The sequence below is a fragment of the Rhineura floridana genome, chromosome 9 (assembly GCF_030035675.1).
Source record: "Rhineura floridana isolate rRhiFlo1 chromosome 9, rRhiFlo1.hap2, whole genome shotgun sequence".
Classification (NCBI taxonomy): domain Eukaryota; kingdom Metazoa; phylum Chordata; class Lepidosauria; order Squamata; family Rhineuridae; genus Rhineura; species Rhineura floridana.
The window spans coordinates 121,389,024-121,413,758 of record NC_084488.1 but is presented as its reverse complement, the minus strand read 5'-3'; the positions used below and the strand labels follow the sequence as shown (position 1 = coordinate 121,413,758).

Here is a 24,735-nt window from a genome sequence, read left to right as displayed (position 1 = left end):
GGGCTGTAGTTCAAGTGACTTGGGTAGGGAAACTCAGGCCCTGGGGGCCAAATGTGGCCCTTCAGGCCTCTCTTTCTGGCCCTTGGGACTCTCCCCATTCCACCCACCCCCTCTCGTAAGGCCACACCCCTCATTGGTTCTGATTCACACCCTTCTTGAGTGTTTTTGCCTGGCCAGAACATGCCCTTGATCTCCGATAATGCCTCTTTGTTGCCAGGATGGAGGTTAGAGAGGGGTACATAAGCATGTGTAGAAAGTAGCCTACTGCACTGAGATAAAAGTTTATTTTTGCTCAGCCCACTTCTTCCTCTGGCCCTGCCCACCACTGGCATGTGGACCCCAGAAGCTTGCCCAGAAGGGAATGTGGTCCTTAGGTTCAAGAATATTCCCTACCCCCAAACTAGGGCCCTAGGCACAGCCATGGCTGGACAAGCCCCTCTCGCCTGCAAGGTGGGTGTAATCCCAGCCCTCTGATTTAAAGGCCAAACACAAAAACAGCCATTTTTAACCAGATCATCATCTTTTTTATTCCAGAAAGGAAAAAAGTTTTTGTTCATTATTTACTTTTATTTATATACATATACTTCACATTGGTGTTTCAAAATGCACGTCTTTGTCACCTTGTTCCTGGTTTTAAATTAGCTGTTATTTTTTTTTACAATACAAAAAAATACCAAAAAACCAGCAGCCCTAAAATGTGTATTTTTATACCACCCCCAGCAATGAAATACTTTACAATACTTACTCGTTATTTACATATGAATGCAATAAAGGCTAAATTATACATATGAACAGAACTAAAGCTCAAGTCCAAATGCAGAATAATAGGGGTTTTTTTTTAAAGAAAGAACTATAGGAGGAAGAAAAACAAAGAATTCCTAAGAGAAAATTAGTTCAAGAACTCAAGAAAAGACTTCTTTGTGCAGAAATTTCAGAAATGTATGGGCTCCCTCTTTCTCTTTTAAAAAGGACCCACATTGTTATACACACCATGACAAATTTCACTTAATTTCCGCACCACGGTTTGAGTATTGGAGCAGATTCCTGATGCAAAGAGACCAGGCTCAAGTGTCAAAAGCATTCTGAATCTGGAAGACACAAAAGACGGTGCTTTTTCTAGGGAAAACAAGAGTTCATTGGCAAAGTTTTGCTGAGAGGGAAAAAGTGGAGTGGAGGGAGAAGTGATGCAATCAGCACTGCCACCTCATCCCAAACCTAACTGTTTTTAGGTCCTAGAAAAAGGTAGCAGGTACCAGGATTTATTAGAATAAGAAAGGAGTGAAAGCACTTTCAGCCTCCTAGCCTAAGATACTACAGAGCGCCTGCAGAGACAAAAACGAAGGAACCCCAACCTGCATCACAACACACCCCAGAAAAAGGTAACTTGGCACTAAGTCCTCGCTGAAAGCAAGGGAATGAGAATTTGTCAGGACAAGCAGCCTGAATTCCACCAAGTGGGACAGGCTCACAAAAATGGCAGATGTGGCAATTATAGACACAGTGTTGGCAATGGCCATCGGGCTTAGATGGCTTTAGATAGAACCAGCCCACAGAGACAGTCTCTCTTTCTCTGAATGCTGGGGATGTGTGGAAAAAAGAGAGGGAGAGAGAGGGCTGTTGGCTTCATGACCCACTTTTGGACAGCTTGCCAGAGGCATTTGGCTGGCCACCATTGGAAGAACCAGACTCCTCGACTGGATGGGTCCTCAGCCCGATCTAAGCGGGCTCTTTTCCCAAGCTGTTGCCTAGCCTAATTAGGCCAGGGTATGTGTGTGTGTGTGTCTCCTATCACAGCATCCTAGAGCAGGGAACAGCATCCTCCAGATGTTGTGGGACTACAGCTGCCATCACCCCTGTTCATTAGCCATGCTAGCTAGGGATGATGAGAGTGGTAGTCCCACAACATCTGGAAGTCACCATGTTGGCTCCCCCTGCTGCCCTAGAGGATATTTCAGTACCCATACACACCATTGACTCGGTCTTTTGAGGGCCTCTTTTACAGGGAAACTTTTCTCCGGATGCCAGGTGAGCAGGCAGCCCACTGGACTGCTCCGCCAGAGCTGGTCACCTCTTCTGCTCCTGTCCTCCTTTATGCGCAACTCCCCCAACCTGGTGCCTTCCAGATGTTTTGGACTACAATTCCCATCAGCCCCAGCTAGCTGCTGTTGGACTCCATCTTTCCCTGCCATGACATACAAAAGAGCTCTTCTTCCCTGGGCCTTGGGAACCAGAGCCCACGTGTTCAAATTCAGCTTCCCAAATGGAGAAAGGACACCCAGGGAGGAAGGTAAGCGGGTAACCGATTCAAAACAACTCTCCTATGCCTCGTGCCTGACTGCCTTGGAGCAGCTTTCAGATGATAGGGGTGAAGGTCCAAAGGGGGCAAAATAATGTGCCATCAAGCCACGGTGCTCCCAATGTGACACATTGGCTGTGGCCCCATGGCTGCAGTCCACATACCCAGAGATTTGGGTGTACCGGGGCTCCCCCCGTCACCAGGGGGCCACTCTTCAGGCTATTGTGTTGCATGCATGAATACCCCAACACCATAAAGCTTTGGTTTATAGCTATTACATGAAAGGAAACCATTTTTGCTCTTGCCTACGACAGACTTTACCATCCTGGTGCCCTCAGATGTTTGGGAAAACATCAGGCTGAGGCCTATGGGAGTTGTAGTCCAAAGCCAGGTTGGCCACAGCTAGCCTATGATAATGGGGCAGAGTCCAGAAAGCTGTTTTAGGCGTGGGTCGGAGGGGAATTTGGGCTTTTATTTATTTCACAAGCAGCCCATGCAGGTGGAAGGATGATGGCTGCTCCCTCTTTTTTTAAATAAACAACATTTATAGCACTTTGCAGTGTTTGAAATGCATCACATACAAACTCAACAACCCTGTAAGGTAGGTCAGAACTGCAGTTGGTGTGAATGGGGAGAGAGAGAGAGAGAGAGAGAGAGATTTGCCCAAAACCAATTGCTGAGTTCCTGGGAGAGGCAAGGTTCAATTCCTGGTTTACAGGCTCAGCCTCTTTGCCACAAAGCTACACTCAGAGCCAAAGCCTTAGCCTTCACATGCACACATGTACGTACACACACCCAGCATGCATTTTGTCAAACCCCATTTCTGACAGTAATTCTATAAGCATACTGGAGACCCAGTGAATATATTCTCTCACACTGACACGTCTCTGTGGTGGGATTTTTTTCCCCATACAGTGTGCATGGTAACTAGACAGAAGCAGATACCTGTCAAGAGGTGTTTTCACAGGCTGTCACTCTTTCAGCATTTGCAATTTGCCACAGTTAGGAGATTCAGGAGTGGAGGAAAAGAATCTCAGCCAACAGGCACTCAGAGAAAGCCACGGCTTTGGCATCTGTGGCACAGTAAATGTTTGGCTTGACAACTCTGAGGGGCGTGCAAGAGGCATTGCCAGAGACCCTGGCTTCCTTTTGAGGGCAGATTACAGGCCAAATCTTAGAAGGTTCCTAGATGGCAGCAGTCTCTGGGACACATGAAACATGCCAGGAAAAAATGCATAATTGAGGGAGGAAATGTCTGAGAACAGGAACGTACAAGCACACCCAATATTAAAAGAGGGTTCCTACAGAGTAGTCCAGTTGCCCCCAGAGCTTCAAACTCTATACAATTCAGATCCCCAAAGATGGCTTGGTGAATGCCTTTAAAGACCTCAAACATCCCGTCACTGAAAAACAGAAGAGCTGGCAGATGTCAATGAAATAGAAGCATCAGAACTTGCACAAGACCTGTTCATTTCAAGGTGGTCCTGCGCAACCTCCATTCATTTACAGGTAGTTTGTGCAAAAGATATTCCTGGTTAGATGCTGCCCAATTAATTCAGATATGCAGTTACTATGGGAAGATGGGCTTCATTTTTGTTTTACTTTCCCCACTCTGGGAAACAATGCTCCAAACTACCAAGCTGATCACAGACCTTTGAAGATGGAGACAAAACTATGTGGCTGGTGGCACATGTAAGAGGGCTCTTCTTAAATAGACTTATATGTAGTTTATGGGCTCAGCAGGGCTAAGACCCGAAAGTCCTTTGAATGGACATGCTCCCTGAAACACGCATGGCTTCTAGTTTCATGTTTTTGACTGTTGTCTAATCCAAGGGCTGGATTAATTCTGTACGCTTTCCATGTTTTCATGAATATTGCTGTTTAAGTGCAGCACTGCTTGGGAATGGGACTTTCCGTTCTCTGCCTGAGTGGTGGTGGTAGTGGTGGAGTAAACTTTACAATCCCCCCTCCTCAGTGTACAAATGAAAGCAACATTGCTGGTGTACACCGGAAGAGACGGCAGGCGAACACGTGCACCCCCAGCCCACCAGGTCTGTGCTCCCCAAACCAGCCAACTGGATGGCCAAGAGCAGGAAGCTGGCAGGGCCTGGTTCATCCTTGACTCTTGCAGCCTTTGCCACAATGGCTCCAGGCTCTTTTCCACAGGAAAGGAAACCCAGAGTTGATCATTCCAACACAGACTTCCCCAACATGGTGCACTCCTTGCTATTGGGGGTGGGGGAAGGACTTCAGAAGGTAATTTCCTCCCTTCCGCTTCTCCCCAGCTTTCCAAAGATAATTCCAACCAAGGAAACAAATGGGAGGGTGGAGGGAAGAGATGCTGTTTTAATTGTACACATTTGTTCCAGTTCTGTGGGGTTCAGGAAGAAGAGATCATTAATATGCACAACTGCAACATTGCACTCACCACTCATTTGTTACGAGATGCAAATGAATGGCTAATTCCAGGAGCACAGCTCCCCCCCCAAGAATTCCAGATCTTTGTCTCTCCCATTCCTCCATCCCCGAGAGCCCACTCAACAGACAACTACAACACGTTATTGCATTCAAAAGTGAAGGGGGCGGGGGTGGGGGAGAGATGCAGTTGCTCCAAGTTTAAGCTCACACACAACACTTGATGCTGCCAAAAATGATATTTCTGCATCACCCAAGAACACGAGGGGGGCTTAGCTGATGCCATCACTTGTACATCCCCCACTAATGCTCCAGGCCAAGAATGTCTCGGGGGGGGGGACACACACACACACACGGTGACATATGACACAGGGCAACTTGCCCACAGCATGAGCAAGACATCATTTCCTCCTTTGTGGCCCTAATCCAGACACATCTTGCCCGTGTGAGATGACCAGGTGGCTCAAGGGTTTCTCTGGCTAATGCAGTGCTAGAGATTTCTCCTGGCTGGTGGAGTGGAAGCCATACAACAGTGACAGGGGGAACCTTTGCTGTTGCTGAATGCATGCGTGCAGGGAGGCAACTGGGGGGCTTTCCTTGGGAGGCATAAGTGCAATTTCAATACTATTCTTGCTGTAACTAACTGGGGTGGCATGCACTGTAAAGCAATCATCAACAGTCCATTTGTAAGTAAAACAAACTTTAAGCAAACTGGGGTGATGTGTTGACTGTCCTCATCCCATTTTGGAAGCTAGATTGCTCTCCTCTTCAGAGGGGACGTAACAGGAGTTAAGAACAAGTGAAAATGTGAGTTATAGCAATTTCAAACACTTGTTGATTCTGTAATGCCTCCTCAATTTGGAGCAACCCAAGTCCCAAGCCAAAACTCCTTGCTTCTCCAGGCTCCTGCTTTTATTGCTCCCAGATAATAAAACCCCACTTTTCTGCTGATCTCTGTCTACAATGTACACAAATGCTACCAAAAACTTCCCAGGATTTATCAAGGGCAAATAAATGGAAGCTGCTCTAAAATGTACAATGGCAACTGAGCCTGGACCATCCAAGGGGCAGTGCTAAAGGGCCAAACGGAAAGGCCCCTTTGTCTTTAAGCAGCAGCATCTCTGCTTCTCAAGATGCAAACAGAGGCCCTGAAGGGTGCCACCAAGTGTCAGACCCACATCTCCTGGCCTTTCCTTAGGAAAGGGAAGGCAACAAGAGCCTTTCAAACAGAAGGAGCCACTCTTCAGAGCATACAGGAAGTGGCCTTCCCACATTCACTCCTCCAGTGTGGTAAAAGAAAAGGTCCCCGGGGGTTGGGCATTTCCTGAATCAGGAAAGGTCAATGCAATCCCTGCCTCAGATGGAAGCAGAATGTCAGATGACAATAAGGAATGCGGATTTGCTACTGCGCTCCAGTGCCCTCCCTTGCCATTGCCACTGCTCCATCGCCCTGAAACAGGTCAGTGTCCTTATGCTCTACACTGGCTGCGGCACACAGAAGGCCACAGATTGCCCAAGGTAAAAGAGGAATGTTGTCATGTAAGAACCTAGCTGTGCCAATTATGCCCCTGGCTTCCTGGCTCTGCTTAAAACCTTGGGAGAACTTGCACACATTTCTACCACATAGATCCACATGAAAAACATGAATCTTCCTGGAAAGGAACATTTAGGTGAAGCAATGCATAGCACCCAGCCATACTCAATTCCATCCCTCACTTTAACATAGTCAGGTGGATGAAAATAAAGCTGCAAACATAACCCCAACCCAATGAATGTATTATGTTTGGAAGAGAGCCCTAAATAAGGTAGAAATAAATATAATTTTTTCATACAACACTGGGTTCCTGGAGGAAATTGAGTTAGCTTCTCCTTAAATCCTGGGGTCTAACCGCCCAGGGCAGAAAATTATCTATAAGCGCTGCATCTTTTCTTGGGCAACTGGGGAAAGATCAAATATGACAAAGCACTTTCCACCTATAATAGCCAAGAGTTCTTTGTCTTCACGTGGCTCTTCCCTGTTGCCAACCTTCAGCAGCGGAGATGGACTTGCAACAAAAGGCCCTTTAGCTGGATGGGGGAGAGCAACATAAAAACACAATGGGATCGGCAAATCTAAGTTGGAGCAGATGTCAAAAGAAAGCCAACTGAGACGACGCCCACGCCAAGAGGAAGGACTGGGTGCTGCCAGAAACGTTGCCCCCGGTGCTTCAAGGTCTCCTTTGTGCCACAAACCTTGCAAAACCTTTTTGTCCTTCTCCGCCCAGGCAACCCCTTGTGTTTAAAACCCTAACAAGGCAGTTCTGATGTCCATGCATCAAATACAAGTCCCAGGCTGGGCTGGAGGCTGCTGTTTGCGATTTCGTACCGCTCCCGATTTCTCTTTGTAGGCAATAGGCATTTGTTGTGAAATGTCCACCAGCGCACTGGCCACCGCGAGACCTGGAAGAAGAAGAACAGGGGGCTACAGAAGGAATGAAGGACAGGGAATCCCACCCAACTCCACACCTGTCCAATTTACGCTGGCTGGAGACCCAGGGGAGGTTTCTACCTCTTCCGGCTCCATGTACCTTGGCTAGTGTTCTTGCACCGATGCTTGATGCAATTGGTCTCTGCACTCAATGGAAGCTGGGTCGACCATTGCCCGGGATTAGAGAGTGGGGATAGCAGCTGTCTGGAAAAATAAAGCACTGCTCCCAAAAGCTTCCAGAAGAGAAACTAATGCTAGTAGACACCTTTTAAGTCCAAGGGGATGCTGTCTTGCTGGTTGCCATCTATTTAATGTGTTGCACAAGCACAACTCAATGAGAGACATTAAGAATTGAGCCTGTTCCAACCGGCACAGCCCCGCACTGGCCTTTGTGCCTAGGCCAGCCTTTCCCAACTAGTGGGCCACCAGATGTTGTTGGACCACAATTCTCATCTTTGCTGACCATTGGCAATGCTGGCTGAGGCTGATGGGAGTTGTGGTCCAGCAACACCTGGTGGCCCACTAGTTGGGAAAGGCTGGCCTAGGCAATGCCAAAGTATGGAACTGGAGAGGGAGAGGCACCACCAAGGAACTGGAGTTTATGAGTCTCAATAATTACATTATTACAATTACATTATTCTTGAATTGGTTTTAGGTATTTTTAGGTGATGTTTAATTGCTTTAATGCTGTAATGAGTTTAATACTATTTTAAATGTAGATTTTTATATGTCCAAATTATATGTACCCATTTTTAGTTGTAAGCTGCCCTGAGTTCCAGTTTTGGAAAAAGGGTGGGGTATAAATAAAGATGATGATGATGATAACAACAACAACAACTGTATGTTTTGCATCGGCTGATTAGGCAGGCGGCTGATCCTGATCTGGTTCTGTCCCACCATGCACAGCCATATCTGATTATTAGTGGCATGGTGTGTTTATGAGTACCACAGCCATACCAAGCACTAACTGCAATTTTTTTTTAAGTACGTACTGCATTAAAAAATGTATCTACAACAAACAGGTACTTTGATACCAGCAGCGATATAAGAAAAGACCTCACATATGTTAGATACGCTACCATTCTCAACAGTGCAGAAAACGTGCAGAAAATGAGTGCCTCACACTAACAGTGACACTTATTTCTATGCACTGGAGTATACGATGCATTAGTTGCATGCCTCTAGCAGGTGCAGTTATACAAGGCAACTGTGATTCCCATATACGGGAATCAGCACAAGGGGCCATCTACCTCAGATGTGGGGAACCTATGGCCCACCAGATGCTGCTGATCTACAATTCCGATCAGCCCCAGGAGCATGCCCAGTGGGCAGGGATGATGCAAGCTGTAGTTCCAGCAACATCTGGAGGGTCAAAGGTTCTCCACACCTGGTCTAAGGACTAGAAACAAATAAATAAATCTGAATCAATTCCCATCAGTCCCAGCTGGCATGGCCAATGGGTTGGGGGTTGATGCGAGTTGTAGTCTAGCCACATCTGGAGGGCCACAAGTTCCCCTCCCTCATCTACATGGAGGTGCCATGTAAGGAATTAATTAAAGTGGCCCCAAGAAAAGGAAAGCAAAAGGGCAGTGTGCTCTTAGACACCAGATTGCTGTAGAACAGGGGTAGCCAACATGGTGCTCTCCAGATATTTTGCATCCCTGAGTACTGGCCATACTGAGTGTGGCTGATGGAAGCTGCAGTCCAAACAAAAAACGGGAGGGCACCACATTGGCTCCCCTGCTGTAGGAGGAGAATAGCTGCTTACCTGATTGCCCTGGTGGGGGGATGCCTCCCAGGCCTCGAGGCAACCTCACAAATACTGAGAAAACAGCAGCTTTGTTACCAAAACAGGGCTCCAACGCTATGGGTTTGGGGACCGTCTGCAGTAAAGAAAAGAGAGCATAATTTACATCTTGGCAGTTTCACCTGATTTCTCCCACTTGTCTCGAGAGCAGGAGCTGACCTCTTACCTGCAGGGGTACAAAAGAAACCAAACCACAGCAACAAACACCAGGATATGGCTTACTGGGCCAAAAGAAACTCAAGCGGAAGTAAAAGGTGGTCAAGAATGGAATGGAGGCAACATCCTATTTTATTTTTTAGTGAAGCAAAACTAATCAGCAACTGTGTTTTCTCGAGTCTCATTTATTTATCTTTGGTCAGCTTCCTTTAAGAGATCTCTCCATGCTTAAATACCTGGTTTGTGTGCACACATTATAAGAATCAATTCAGTCAATACATTTTAGCAGGCACAGCAGATGTAAAGGTTTATCCGTGCCTTTGCACAATCTATTGGAGGGACAGGATTCACATACACCGAAAAAGAACGTATGAAATTGCTAACACAGATCTGGGTTTCAGAAAGATACATGCACTAGAATGGGCTTCCGACATACACGAATCCGAATGAGGTTGAACAGGAACACTCCAGTGTAAGGACGTTTTTACAAAGACACACTGACACCCTCTTTGCTGCTGCTAGCCACACCTTACCATCGTAAGAATGCCAGGAATGGATACGGCAATTAAGAAATGTGTACCTGTTTTTTCCCCCCACAAGGAATGCTATCCGTCTATGAAATTCATTACATCAGAAGTGCCTCTGGAGTTGTGCTGCTTAAATCAACGCAACACACATTTTTGTTGGTATGCAAAACTAAAAACCAATCAATCCCCAACTAGTTTTAGGTCCATGCAAAGAAGAAAGCATTCAGATAACAAGATGACACATTTGTACGAGGAATTAATACCACTTGTGTTTTCACATGAAGAGAGGTATAGGATAATTACTGGAGAACAGAAAGCTCTGAGTTGCTTCAGTGCGGCTTGAAATGACTCCTCCCACCCAAGAAGTGGCTGGGGAAGAGGTAGGCACGCAGGGAGGCAGACTAGGGACAGGTGGAACACAAAAGACCTCCTTTCCGAAGAGGGATAGAGAGTTCCAAGTCCTATGCTCAAGCCTTGCGCAGGGAGCAAGAGTGGACATAAATCAAGGATCATCAAAAACAGACCAGGATTTGCATGAATCTTCACAGCTTCCCACAAACTGTAGGTAATTGAAGAACATCAGAATTGCAATGGATATTTAGCTCAAAACCCAATTCTCCATTCGTGGCCAGCCAACTTGAGGCCCGAGGACTTGGCCTGCTTTCAAAATCCCTCTGCAAGTGATGAGTTCAGACCTCTGGTGAGAGCAATCTGCTCCTCCCATAGCAGCCTGCTTAGGAATGGGGGGAGAGAGAAGGGGGATGTTAGAGAGCCCACCACTGACATGTAGCCCCAACAGATTACCCCTGAAGGAACACAGTCCTCAATCGCAAGAATGCTGCCTGCACCTGCCCTGCAGAAACCCAGAAAGGAGAAAGATCGGAATGGATATTGTTTGTCCCCAGCTGTTAGCCTTTAGTGGTAGACTGCCTCTGCATATGGAGGTTTTGTTTCTGCCTATCACGGTTGATGCCAGCAGACAGAGACTGGCTGATGAATATGTTTAGCTCTATCTTAAAAACCAATGGCTGTCAGAGCATTCTGTAGTAACGTATGTAAAAATACAATTAAAATTCATAAAGCATCTAGCACCGTGTATTACAATTGCTGCAGCAAGCAGAGAAATTATTAAGTGGTCCACCAACACCCTCAGCAATTTGCAAGTGGTCCGCAGGGGGAAAAGTTTGGGGATCCCTGGTCTACCTCGACTGGCAGTGGCTCTCCAGAGCCTCAGGCAGGTGTCTTTCTTTCCCAGCCCTCCCTGGAGAATCTGGGGGTTGAACTTGGGACTTTCTGCATGCAAAGCAGATGCTCCACCACTGAGCGACGGCTCTCCCCTCGAATCCATCCAAGGCTTCACATTGTTTAAGGGAAATGGCATCCTAGAGTTTGAAATTCATTTCTTTCTTTCTTTCATGCCACAGCTCTCTAGTCCTCCGCTGCGTTGTGCTGGCTTCTTCCCAGAGGTTTCCAAGACACGTCTAATATGCACTTACCAGGACTCCAAGACCCCATGGTTGAAAAGGCAAGAAAATAAACTGCTAAGCTTTTTCATCTATATATCATTTTGAAAGATCAGCAGCTCATTGTAATGGGGCATGTAATTAAATCGAAGAGGTAATATGGAGTTGTATTTCAACATCTATTAAAAGTAGCAGTTACACAGACGAGGAGCTCCGTGCAAGCAAGCCATCAGAGAAGCCTTTACCAGAACAAAGAGATACGGCTCTGCTCAGTGGCTGGTAGCAGTTTCCTGTTGATTATGAAATTTCAACTTGAAGCTGATTCTTCTTATGCTGTCCTAAATGAAGCAATGATTGCTTATTTCATTAGGTGAGATATTCTATTACAGTACTTAGAAACCAGACAAAAGTCAGGCTAAAGGAGAATGGAACCAAAGTTACCATTAAGTTAACAAATGCTTAACCAACAAGGCAGAGACAGAGCAAACCCAAACAAGTGCTTTTACACATCTCTAGTATTAAACGGATAACAAAGACGTGGATGAATTAGTCTCTGCAAGGTATTATATTGTCTACAACAGGGAGGCTGGTATTGACAACAGCCTGTGTCCTGGAATCTCCACTCCCTATAGAGTTGCTAAAGTTCAAAATAATTCTTTTCTTACAAAAGCAGCAGAGAACAAACTTGCACCATAGATTCTGCCAGAACTCAATTACTAGAACTAATGGACACACAATGCCAAGCATCTCGAAATAATACATTGCCCCTGGTTGCTCTCTCTCGGGAGAGGGAAGGAGTATATACAGATGGTGTAGAAAAGCAAAGGTGGAGAATTGGATCCTTATCTCCCCGATGGGCTACGTTTGACAGGTTGGCAGGCCACCTTACCTGTCAATCACTTGACATCACAGTGACATCAAGCAACCAGTTTTCCTTTGCCAATGGGGTTTGAAATCAAACCAGGCAGGCAAAGGCACGGTGCATGGCAGGCAGTGACAATCAGGAGATCGTTAATGCCTGTAAACCCTGTTTTCGGCCAGGAGCCACATCTTTACCTGCCCTACCTGTAGAGCAGGTGGGCATGGCTTGGCTGAAACAGCCTCACAGACCAAACAGGAAGGCATGCACACACTAGTTTGGCCTGTGGACTGGAGGTTCCTCACCACTGGTTCAGAGAGGATGTGCAACTGCATTCTCAAGCACCTGCCCCCCCCCCAACAACCGCCACCAAAGAAGGATGGGCAAACATCATAGGGAGAAGAAGGCACATTTATTCTACTTTAAGGAGGGGGGGGAGAGTTTTAATGGGTCAAGCTGTTTAAGCAGCAACTTATAGCATATGCGGGGTTGTGGTCTTGATTACATTTCAATTGATGTTTAAGCCTACCAATTTTATTTAAAGCTTGCCAGTTCATGGAAGCTTTGGGGTGGGAGGGGTTAATTTTAATATTCAGGACAGAGCTACAATAGCTTGCTTATTTTTGAGGCCCCTTTGGTTTGGGTGCATTTCTTGCAACAGAAAACAAAAAAATAAAATACTAAAAGATAAGCCTTCCCTGCTTTTTTTAAAAAAAGCATGCTAACTTTTTATTATTTTATTAATAATAATAATAAAATTTTATTTGTGTCGCCTATCTGGCCGAATTAACGGCCACTCTAGGCGACGTACAACTTCACAGTAAAAATACAATAAAAGCCAAAGAGGACCACAACAATAATAATATTACCATATTAAAAACTAACCCACCCCAGAGGTCCCGTAGGCCTGCCTGAACAGCCAGGTCTTTAAGGCCCGGCGGAAACCTATCAAGGAAGGGGCATGGCGGAGGTCAAAAGGAAGGGAGTTCCAGAGGGTGGGGGCCACAATCGAAAATGCCCTTTCTCTGGTCCGCACCAGCCTCGCTGTCTTAACTGGCGGGACCGAGAGAAGGTCTTGTGTGGCTGATCTTGTTAGGCGGCATAATTGGTGATGCTGGAGGCGCTCCTTCAGATAAACTGGGCCGAAACCGTATAGGGCTTTAAAGGTCAACACCAACACCTTGAATTGGGCCCGGTAAACAACTGGTAGCCAGTGTAGATCTATTAACACCGGAGTGATATGATCATGGCGACGGCTGTTCTTAATCAAACGTGCCGCCGCATTCTGTATCAGTTGTAATTTCCGGACCGTTTTCAAGGGTAACCCCACGTAGAGCGCATTACAGTAGTCTAAGCGGGAGAAGACCAGGGCATGTATCACCCGTGGGAGCAGATGGGCAGGAAGGTAGGGTTGCAGCCTCCTTATCAGATGTAATTGATACCAAGCTGCCCGGCTCACTGCCAAGACCTGAGCCTCCATGGACAGCTGGGAGTCAAGAATGACCCCAAGGCTGCGGACCTGGTCTTTTAAGGGTAACCTTACCCCATTGAACACCAGGTCTATATCCCCCAACCTGCCCCTATCTCCCACGAGCAACACCTCGGTCTTGTCGGGATTTAGTTTCAGCCTATTCCTTCCCATCCATTCACTTATGGATTCCAGGCACTTGGACATGGTATCCACAGCCAACTCTGGTGAGGACTTAAATGAGAGATAGAGCTGAGTGTCATCCGCATATTGGTGGCACCGCAGCCCAAATCTCCTGATGATGGCTCCCAGCGGCTTTACATAGATGTTGAATAGCATGGGGGAGAGGATAGAACCCTGTGGCACTCCACAATTGAGAGGCCAAGGGTCTGAGACCTCATCCCCCAATGCCACCCATTGGCATCTGTCTGAGCGATAGGAACGGAACCACCGTAGAACAGTACCCCCTATTCCTAATCCTTCCAGGCGATCCAACAGGATACCGTGGTCGACGGTATCGAAGGCCGCTGAGAGATCCAGGAGGACGAGGAAGGTATATTCTCCCCTATCCAATGCCCTCCTCATATCATCCACCAGGACGACCAAGGCTGTTTCAGTTCCATGTCCAGGCCTGAAGCCCGATTGGAATGGATCTAGATAATCCGCTTCATCCAAGTGTGTCTGTAACTGTTTGGCCACCACTTGCTCAATCACCTTGCCCAGAAATGGTAAATTAGAGACTGGGCGGAAGTTATTCAACTCTTGGGGATCCGAGGAGGGCTTTTTCAAGATGGGCTTTATAACTGCCTCCTTGAGGGCTAATGGCATTGCACCCTCTTCCAAGGATGCATTTAGTATTGCCTTGATCCCTTCGCTCAGTCTCTCTTTGCAGCTCATAATGAGCCATGAAGGGCAAGGATCCAGCAGACAGGTGGTTGGCTTCACAGTAGAGAGCACCTTGTCCACTTCCTCAGAGGGAAGAGGCTGAAACCGATCCCACCGGACCGGAATGCAACTGGCCGGCTCTGGCTCACTTCCTGTCTCCACGGCGCACGGAATCATGCTCTTCAGATGCTCGATTTTATCAGCAAAGTGTTTAGCAAATGTGTCACAGGAGGCTTTAGAATGCTCCATGGGTTCCTGAGCAACTGGACCGACCAGATTTCGGACCACTTGGAACAACCTCCTGGGACAGCACTCTGCGGATGCAATAGAGGCAGCAAAGAATTCCCTCTTTGTTGCCTTTGTTGCCACCTGGTAGGCAGCAATTGCTGCTCTAACCAGTGTCCGATCATCTTCAGAGCGAGATTTCCGCCACCGGCGCTCTAGTCGTCTCACCTCCTGTCTCAGACCCCGGAGCTGTGGTGTATACCAGGGTGCTATCTGAGCTCTATTCAGGGGGAGAGGACGTCTCGGTGCCACCCGGTCTACTGCCCTAGTGATCTCCTTATCCCACTCTGTCACCAGGGTTTCGACCGGGCGGCCGTCAGCCAGCTCCAATTCTCCCAGCGCATTCAGGAATCCTTTAGGATCCATCAGGCGCCTGGGGCGGACCATCTTAATAGGTCCTTGTCCCCTGCGGAGGGTGTGTGGCATTGAGAGGTCCATATTCACCAGGTAGTGATCTGACCATGACACGGGGTTAGAAAGAACAGCCCCCATTTTCAGAGCACTTCCCTCCCCTCCCGAGACAAACACAAGGTCAAGAGCATGACCGGCTACATGGGTGGGCCCTATATTACTAAGGTGCAGTTCCCAGGAAGTCATGGTTTCCATGAAATCCCAAGGGGCTCCAGTGAGGACAGTCTCGGCGTGCATGTTGAAGTCCCCCAAAACTAATAGGTTGGGGGAGAGCATCCGTACACCACAGACCACCTCGAGCACCTCGGCCAGAGAGTCTGCTGTGCTGCGGGGTGGGCGGTACACAAGTAGAATCCCTAAACTGCCCTTTGGGGCCAACCTCCAGTACATGCAGTCAACAAACTTGGTCTCATGGAGAGGGGGCCTGGCAAAAACCAAGGACCCTCGATAGATGACTGCCACTCCCCCTCCCCGCCTACCAACCCTTGGCTGCTGTGCGTATTGGAAACCGGCTGGACACATGGCCTCAAGCGTAGGAGCTGAGGCCTCATCCAGCCAGGTCTCCGTAATACACACCAGGTCTGCGTTCTCATCCAAGATTAAGTCATGGATGAGCGTTGTTTTCTGCACCACAGACCTGGCGTTACATAACAGCAGTCGAAGGTCGGATGGAGTCCTGCGTCCCCCAGTTGTCTTCTGGTTATGGACAGGCCCGGAACAGGGGATGGATATTATGCATCTATCCCTTGTTTCCCTAAACTGGCGTGGCCTGCCACCCGCACCTTTCCAGGATCTGCCGCCTAGCCTTTTAATGTCATGGCTCCCACCCCGGTACCCCCCTCCGGTCTGCACATGCCCCACTTCTTGTCTGCCAATCAGGCAGCCCCCCACCCCTACAGCTGCTTTCCTCTGATAGAGAGCGTTTTCATCCAAAGGAGACCCACTAAATATGGGGTCCCGAGTCTGTCGTCTCGGACCGCAAGACAGTCCGCTTGGGGCGCAGGGTAAGCCACAGCACAGTCCCCCACACAGTTAAATGGCAGCACCGCAAGGTTACTTCAGAAGGCCCTCCAACAGAAGGGAGGCGGTGCTGCTCCGCACAGAGTAAACCCACTGGCATTAAAGCCAGGACCACTGCTGACAGTAACTCTGTGCCAATCTCAAGTGGCTGTGCTAAGGGCGGCTGCAGCATGAAGCCGTCGCCAATCTCCTCCTTCTCCTCCGGCGGCGAAAGTTCTCCCTTGTCAGCCGGCTAAGCTGGACGGAGGGGCCGTATGGTGGGCGCTGTAGGCTGGTTGGGGCTCCACGGGCAGAAGAAGGGCAGCGACGGAGACGGCGGAGCAACCGCCTGCCTCCTCCTCCTTCTCCAGCTTGGAGAAGGCCCGGCGGCGGCGAGGGTTTTTCAAACGCCTCGGCCTCGCTGGCTGGCTAGGCTGGACGGAGGACGGAGGAGCCGGCAGCCGTGGTGGGCGTTGCAGGCTAGTTGAACTCCGCAGGCAAAAGGAGGGCGGCAACGGCGGCATTTCTCCACTCAGTGAGAAGCTGCGGCGCGAAAGAGGAAGCGCAATGGCCGCAACTCCTAGCACCTCTGCACCAGCCACCGCGTCCCGCTCCCTGCTGATGAAAGCTCGACTCAACCGCAGCCCAAAAGGGAAATGAGTCAGCGCCGCCCGGTTGCCCTCCACCACTCTGCAGACCTTTCTCTGCTCCCTCCAACACCATCTCAAGTCACCCGGGTTTCATTGGTATTTTTTGGCAGATGGAGTGCCGATAAGGCTGCAGTAAACCCCACAGGTAAGAACGTTTTTTTCTCTCCATACGAGCTCCAAGAGAAGATGTTAAGAATAGCTGCGGAGCTCTGAATGCAACGTCCTGCTCCTACGCCGCCATTTTCACAACATGCTTATTATTTCCCCCATCCTTAATCCCCAGGTAAATTAATGAATCCCTGTTTTCTCTCCCAGGCAGTGAGACCTGCGCCAAGAGGGTCCGCATTCATTCAAAGTGCATCTCACTGGATGAGTCACAACTGAAGGGCCACATGGTGGCATTCATGTTCCTATTCTAGGTACCTACTCCTAAGACAGTAGTGGATGCTGAAAAAACACCAAGAGGCTATAAGAGTGGTCCAATAGCCAGGCCTTCCCCCCAACTCTCTCTTCCACTCCTAGGAACAGGAAGCCTCATTAGATAGCCCAGCTCCACAGCAACAGAACGGATTTGTTTTGGATCTCTGCCCAGACTACCAGACCAGCCTTCCTAATAACTCAGATGGTCTGTCTGACACACTGTCCCCCCCTGCCACCACCCCTGCTTCATCTCTGGGGGTGCCATTTTGCAGGTTCAATGTCCTGTGGAAGCTTGCTGAGATACTTAGAGGGAACTTTCCCCCCACCCTATTACTTTTATTCACAAGTATTCGCCATGTCACGAAGCCTAGGGATGTATAAACACATTCTTTATAAAAATAGAAGGGAAGGAGACAAATAAGATATTCTATATTCGTTCTGAGAGCAATAATCAATCTTAATTAGTTCTGGTCTAACACTAGATTGGTAAATGGGCTGGATTATTATTTTTTAAACCCAATTAATGGTGATAGGCAGGGCCGCTCTATAGATACAGATATAGATATGACACAGAATGACCACTGAACAGGTAACCCCAGAAAAAAATCCTCCACACAAATCTTCGCCAACCACGTCTAAGAATCCCATCCTGCAGTAATGTTGCATAATGAATTTAAGAGCATAAAAGCAGCCCTGCTGGATCAGACCAAAGGCCCATCTAGTTCATCATCCTGCTTTCCACCGTGGTCGCTGTCCAGATGCCTCTATGGAGCCCACAAGCAGGGCTTTGAAGCAATTGCCTTCTCCTGCAGTTGCCTCCCAAAGTATCTCCTATTCACAGATACAATGCCTCTGAACGGGGAAGTTCCATTTAGCCACTGTGGCTAATAGCCATGGATAGTCCCCTCCTCCTCCTTTTGAAAGCCATGTAGCCCAATGGCAGAAGATGGGGGTGGGTCTAGATGCCCCAAGACCCCCCTTCTCCCTTGGTTCCCAGATTCTCCTCCAAGTATTCCATAGGCTCTTACACAGCTCCCACTAATTTTAATGGGAGAGTGTCCAGCTAGATTTCCCCTTTATACCTGAATTTTAAAATAATAGACTAGGCACCCTTTGAAGTCCTATAGGCAGAACCATCTAGGGCTCACCTTAGCCACTCTTCCCTTGCACCTGCCGCGCCAGGTTTGTTCCGCCTCCCCTAAGAAAGCAAAAACTGGCTAATCCCATGCCTTGCTAAGTTAGCTAGAAATAATTCATTAAACAGAAAAGGTTTACTTCCTTCTTGTCGTTCCTGTAACCAAACAGCCCTTCCACAATAAAGTGAAAGGGAGCTAATCCGTTTTGTACGCCTCAGTTGCTGGCGTAATCTCTGTCCCCTTGCCAGGTGTTCAAAGGGCAACGCGCTCCTTTCTATGAATTAAAAAGCAAGGCGGTGCCAACGGAGGCACCAAATGAAACAGACCAAAGACAGTTTGCCTCCTTTTGCTCGAATGCTCCTGCAGCAGGCAGCTTAACATCGGCCCACTGACACCGCTTGCATCTAATTAACTGGCATCCTCAGCCCTTATCAGTGTATTTTCAAAATGACGGGCGTTTTTGTTTATAAAGGGGAGGATCCATAAATTTAATCAACCAATAGGCAAAACAACAACAACACCCTTGCAGTTTAAGAACATACCTATAGCTGCAAATATTTCTATCAAACTTTTAAAAGCAGGGAAATTGGGCAGCTATAGCAAATGCACCGGGGGAGCGGGAGACCAGGCCTCCTCTCCGAGATATCGTACTGGCCTACAAACTGGTCAAAATGCAAACACCATTTGGTCTTTCACAGTCCACTTCCTGTGCAACTTGGAAGAATTTGATGACATATAAATACCAACTACCCCAGGGTGAAATATTTCATGCCAGTTTGAGGTGAGCCCAGACACTTCCAAATTTGAGCCTGGGCTCACATTTCAGTGGGACTTGCCCATCTCCATCACCACTGCCTGCCCGCAAGAACTCCCCTCAAAATTTGCATTGTTCCCAGTTTCCTGTGTTTCCCCTCCCCCTCCCTCGGTAACCCTGGAGAACTAGATTTCCCAAGGCAACCTTTACCTGAGATGCTCGTGTTTCACCACTCTAGGCACTGGAAAGAGGAAGAAAATCATAGAATCATAGAATCATAGAGTTGGAAGGGGCCTTGTAGGCCATCGAGTCCAACCCCCTGCTCACAGCAGGAAATCCACAGCTAGAGCATCTCCTGCAGATAGCTGTCCAGCCTCTACTTGAAGACATCCAGCGAAGGGGATCCCACCACCTCCCTAGGCAGTCGGTTCAATTGCCGAACTGCCCTTACTGTCAAGAATTATTATTATTATTATTATTATTATTTATTAAATTTATATACCGCCCGACTAGCGATAGCTCTCTTCCTTCTAATGTCCAATCTGAATCTACGCTCCTGCAGCTTAAAATCATTAGACCTAGTCCTACCCTCTGGGGCAGCAGAGAACAAATCTGTACCCTCCTCTATGTGACAGCCCTTCAGGTACTTAAAGAGTGCAATCATGTCACCCCTCAGCCTTCTCTTCACCAGACTGAACATGCCAAGTTTCTTCAACCTTTCCTCATAAGACTTGTTCTCCATACCGGCTATCATCCTTGTCGCCCTCTTCTGAACCCGCTCTAACTTGTCTATATCTTTCTTAAAATGAGGCCCCCAGAACTGAACGCAGTATTCCAGATGAGGCCTGACCAATGCAGAATATAGTGGGACTATTACTTCCCTCAACCTGGAAACTATAGCTCTGTTTATGCAGTCCAAAACCGCGTTTGCCTTTTTTGCCACAGCATCACACTGCTGGGTCATGTTCAACTTGCGATCCACTACAATTCCAAGGTCCGTCTCACACGCACTACTGCTAAGCCGGGTATTTCCCATCCTGTACCCGTGCATTTTGTTTTTGTGGCCTAAATGCAGAATCCGGCATTTGTCTTTATTGAATGTCATTTTATTAATTTCAGCCCAATTTCCTAGTCTATCCAGGTCCCTTTGGATTTTATTCCTGTCTTCCATTGTGTTAGCTATCCCTCCCAGTTTCGTATCATCCGCAAACTTCATAAGGCTTCCCTCCACTCCATCATCTAAGTCATTGATAAAAATGTTGAAGAGTATCGGCCCCAGGACCGAACCCTGTGGCACTCCACTCGAGACCTCCTTCCAGTCCGAAGCAGAGCCACCGACGACCACTCTTTGAGTACGGTTTTCCAACCAGTTGTAAATCCACCTGACAGTATCTCCATCTAGTCCGCATTTGACCAGTTTGCTAATCAAAAGGTCGCTTTGCTGAAATCTAGATAGATGACATCTACAGCATTTCCACCATCTACTAAGTTAGTGACCAGATCCAAAAAAGAGATGAGTCTGACAGGATTTGTTCTTGACAAACCCATGCTGGCTCCTACTAATCACAGCATTGTCATCTAGATAGTTGCCAATGGACTCTTTTATTATCTGTTCTAATATCTTTCCCGGTATTGAAGTCAGACTGACTGGCCTGTAATTCCCCGGATCTTCTTTTTTACCCTTTTTAAAGAGTGGGACGACGTTTGCCCGTCTCCAATCCTCTGGCACCTCTCCCGTTCTCCAGGATTTCTCAAAGATGATGGCAAGAGGTTCCAAGAGTACATCCGCAAGAAGGAGGCAGAGGGAGAGAAACACCTTACTGCCGCAAGTTTGAGGGAGATGAAGGGGTCCAGAGATCACCAGAGATGAGGGAGATTGCATAATCCACTCACTTTTTGAGATCCCTTGCAAAATTCTCAAGATAACACATGCTGTCGTCTCTGCTGCCTCTCCACCTCTCACATTCACAAAATTGCAAAAAGCAGAAATTGAGACAGGTCAAGGAGAGCTCACCCAACACAATAATTCTACCCCAAAGGAACACTAAAAACACAGTGGTGTGATTCAGTGAATGATGCACTGAACATGAGACACACACAGAAAGCAAAAGGAACTGCATTAGCCCATTAGGGAAAATTTCAAAACCCCAGAGAGTCAACACCTTTATTAGGACAGATATCTTGTCCACCCTCTCTGTACAGGAAAGTAGCCAAGTACTGTTGACTAGCCTGGGTTGGAGGTTAGGGGGAAGCAGAATTTGTAACAGAATGACAACTGCTGGATTTTGTTAGGGTTTCTTTTTCTTTTTAAAAAAGGTCATGGGAAAGATACTTGCCAGTCATGTCTAGTTTGGTCCATCGAGATCAACACAGGAGAAGGAACAAAGCTAGAGAAGGAACTTTAGCAAGTGAGGCTGGACCCAAGAAAATGAACAAGAATCGGAAGAGAGGTAGTCAAGGCAGAGACATGGATTGATTGATAGAAAAGACGTAGGACCCAAAATGGAGGGTATGGAGTGAGAAAAGGTGGTGGTGGTGAAGGGAGAATTTGGTAGTGATCCACAACTGTGTATGTGTATCAGGAAATCAACCTCTTCTGGCTCTGATTGAATTACCTGGAGCTACAATAGGGCCCCGCTTTACAGCGATTTGCTAATACAGTGGTCTCAATTAGACGCAAGCCCCACTCATACGGCACTTGTTCCGCTTTTACTGCGGTTTTCGGACATCGCGAGCCATTCTATTCAATGAGTTCCACTTTACAGCGGGGGTCCAGAACGTAACCCGCCGTATGAGTGGGGCCCTACTGTATCTGCTACCCTCATATCCTCATTTGCTTTGCTGAAGGAGCACTGTGAGTGGCGGTCAGATGGATACATTGGGAGGGTCTTGTGTTGCAACAGCGGGTCATACTAAGTGACCTTCTGGTTACCTCCAGCTCCAAGATTACATGAGAACCTCTGCATACTACTAGAGAGATGGCACTGGGAATATGACTTGCATTTCCTCTACAAGGATCACATCACTGAGCAGCTTACAAACCTTCACTAATCTCAGGTCAAAAACTGTTCATTCACACTTGCAGATTATAAGAGCTCTTTCAAAGCAACATTCTTCCTGGAATAACTGGGTGAAGAAGCTCCAAATTTGATTCCAAGTAACTCTGCAGAAAAAAGTGCATTTCACAGGTACCTAATGACAAAACAAGCTGATAAGTCTTAAACGTTCGTTTGCCACACTGGCCCTCGTGAAGCAAAGAACTAGCAGGTGCTTCTGTTGCAAACCAAAATGGCTGCCCACAGGATAGCTGAAATACAAGAAAAGGGGGGCACAATCCTTTAAGGCCGCTAGTCACACACTAGCTTAGAAACACGTCGCTCCTACTGGATAAATTGCACTCTCTTTTTCTTCTTATGCACTGTAGGAAACATACTAATTGACAGCACTGTTTGAAAATGAGTCCGGCTGCAAGACATTCGCCTAGGATGTAATTAGTTTAATCTGACCTGCCAGTTGGCCACACACAAAAGAAAGTGAGAGACCCTTGCTGACAAAAACGACTCGTTTTCTGCTGTTTGGTAGACCACCAATAAGTTAAGCCGCTGAGGGCCAATTCACACACGATGTTTGCCTGCACAGACCTCATCTCAGTGTGGAAAAATGTCTTGGGTGCTCAGCACTGTGGTTCTCTGCGGGATCCAGCCCTGCTTGATATGAAGGGCAACTGAGAGCAACAAGGTAAGCAGAAGTGGGGAGGGGGCGCGGGGAGAGGCACAGTGAGCAAACAGGCAAATCTGGCAAACGCCAAGGAGACTCCAAACTGCTTTCTCATAGTAACTGCCCTCCATATGTTGTTGGTCTATAATTCCCATCAGTCCCTGCCAGAATGGCCAATGGTCAGGGATGATGGCAGTTGCAGTCCAGCAACATCTGGACGGCCACAGTTCCCCAACCCTGCGCTACTGAATGAAGAGCCACCATAGGCCACGGCGCTTCGATTGGAGCAAGTGGGAAGTGGTTGGCTGCCCCCAATCACCTGACTTCCCTGGCTGGGAAGGCTGCATCTGAGAGATTTTGCCCATTCACCGGAAGGGTCCACAGCAGCGCCTCCCTCTTACCAGCTGTCCTTGTAATGTGGCAAGTAAGGAGCTGGTCCTTGCTGGTTCAGCAGATCGCACATGCACATGAGCATACAGCATTGTGAATAATGAACTGGGCATGAGCGACGCACTCTGTGGAAGCTGCTCCCCACTGCAATTTTCAAGCATGCGTAATTGCGGCAGGTCACAAACCCACCTAATTTTCATGCATACTGGTGTCCCTACTCTTTGGTAAAATCTGCACACAATGGTTCTTTGTTTCTTGGCCCTACACAGAGACAACTGGGAATGAAAAGTGTTGTGTGAAAAGCAACCTCCAGGGGCAACCCAAGAGATTCTAGCACCTGAGCCCGAAAGTCCAAATGGAATGCCCTCCACCCTCTCCTCGTGTAGTGTGCAATAAACGCATCCAACTAAACCACATAGGCACTTTACACACAGCCTGCACAAGGCACTTTGGTAAACCATCCAGAGAGTTCGCTCTCAGGTACAAAATGCACACATGGAAAATGAAGCGGAGGGGGAGCCTGGCAGGGAGATCAATTTGGCCCTTTTCGCTTCTCGTGTTGAGAAACAAACCATTTCTCACCCCCTGCAGTGTCGCTTCAGTTTAAGTCACAGATTCTACATGCAAAAAAAAAAGGTAAGAGAACTTCAATAGCTTGTGCATTCATGAACTCCCTAACCCTGTTTCGTATTCAGAACAAGGCCTGTCTGCTTCCATATTAATGCAGAACATATGCCCAATTCTCACGGTTCCCCAGCTCGGGAAGAGAAGGGCGCAAAGGAAAGGTGACAGCTTGTCAAATTACTGCTCAGGAGGAGCAAGAGGGACACCCCGCTGGCAGCGGCGGCAGCAGCAGGGACAGCAGAAAGACAGCAGAACAAAGGAGGGCTGCCACTGAAGCCCACCTAGTCGGGCTGAGTCAAAGAGAAGTCCACCCTGCCCTGGGGTGAAAGACGATGCTTAAGAGAACAGGATGCTGCCTTAGGCCGATGGCTTGTCTAGCTCAGTCTTGTCCACACTGACTGGCAGTGGCTCTCAGGGTTTCAGGCAGGAGATATCCCCAGCCCTACCTGCAGGTGCCAGGGATCAAACCTGGGACCTTCTGCATGCAAAGCAGGTGCTCTGCCCACTTTCCCACGCTCAACTGGTTGATCCCCAGAAAGCCCAGGCTCCATGTCCCTGTTGTGATGCTGCCCTGCAAATCGGCCAGGCACGCGGCAGGCAAGTCATTTATTCACATTCCAGGGAACAGCGGTTCCTGTCCCACGGCAGAGACACTGCACTAGGATCAGACCTATTGCTTTTCCCTCAAGGCAGTGGAGAGTGGCCATGGACACAGGGAGCTCTCCGCCACCCTGCCACTCGCTCCCATGCTGATGCCGATGCTTTCTCCACCCATCCCTCCTGCCCTTCATCCCCAGCGGCTTGTTTGCCTTCAGACAACCAGCGAAGTGATGAGCAGCCCAGACCGGTTGCATGGGTGTGATCCCAGCCTTTGAGACAGAGAGAATGTACCAATTCCCAGCACTTCTTCAAAGAGCATCCAGGTGAGATGGGTGTCAGTCCCACTTCACAGTCAGTCAGGGCACCTTGACATCTCCAGGGAAATGAAGGCAAACTGCACCTCCTT

At 48.0% G+C, this 24,735-nt stretch overlaps 1 protein-coding gene across 8 annotated transcripts in view; it reads right to left on the bottom strand.

Moving 5' to 3' along the window:
* Nucleotides 1-501: 501 nt before the first annotated feature.
* ATRN (attractin) overlaps nt 502-24,735 on the bottom strand; it is a 221,859-nt gene continuing 197,625 nt past the window's right edge. For 6 of the 8 annotated variants that reach the window (XM_061583542.1, XM_061583547.1, XM_061583548.1 and 3 more), the window contains exons 28-29: nt 8,947-9,061; nt 502-7,150 (exon numbers count right to left, since the gene is read on the bottom strand). In XM_061583542.1, the coding sequence (XP_061439526.1) occupies nt 7,026-7,150; nt 8,947-9,061 (240 nt within the window). In that variant the 3' untranslated portion in view covers nt 502-7,025. Of the gene's footprint in view, nt 7,151-7,278; nt 7,383-8,946; nt 9,062-24,735 lie in introns of those variants that run through there. The other 2 variants (XM_061583543.1, XM_061583549.1) reach the window with 2 other exon arrangements.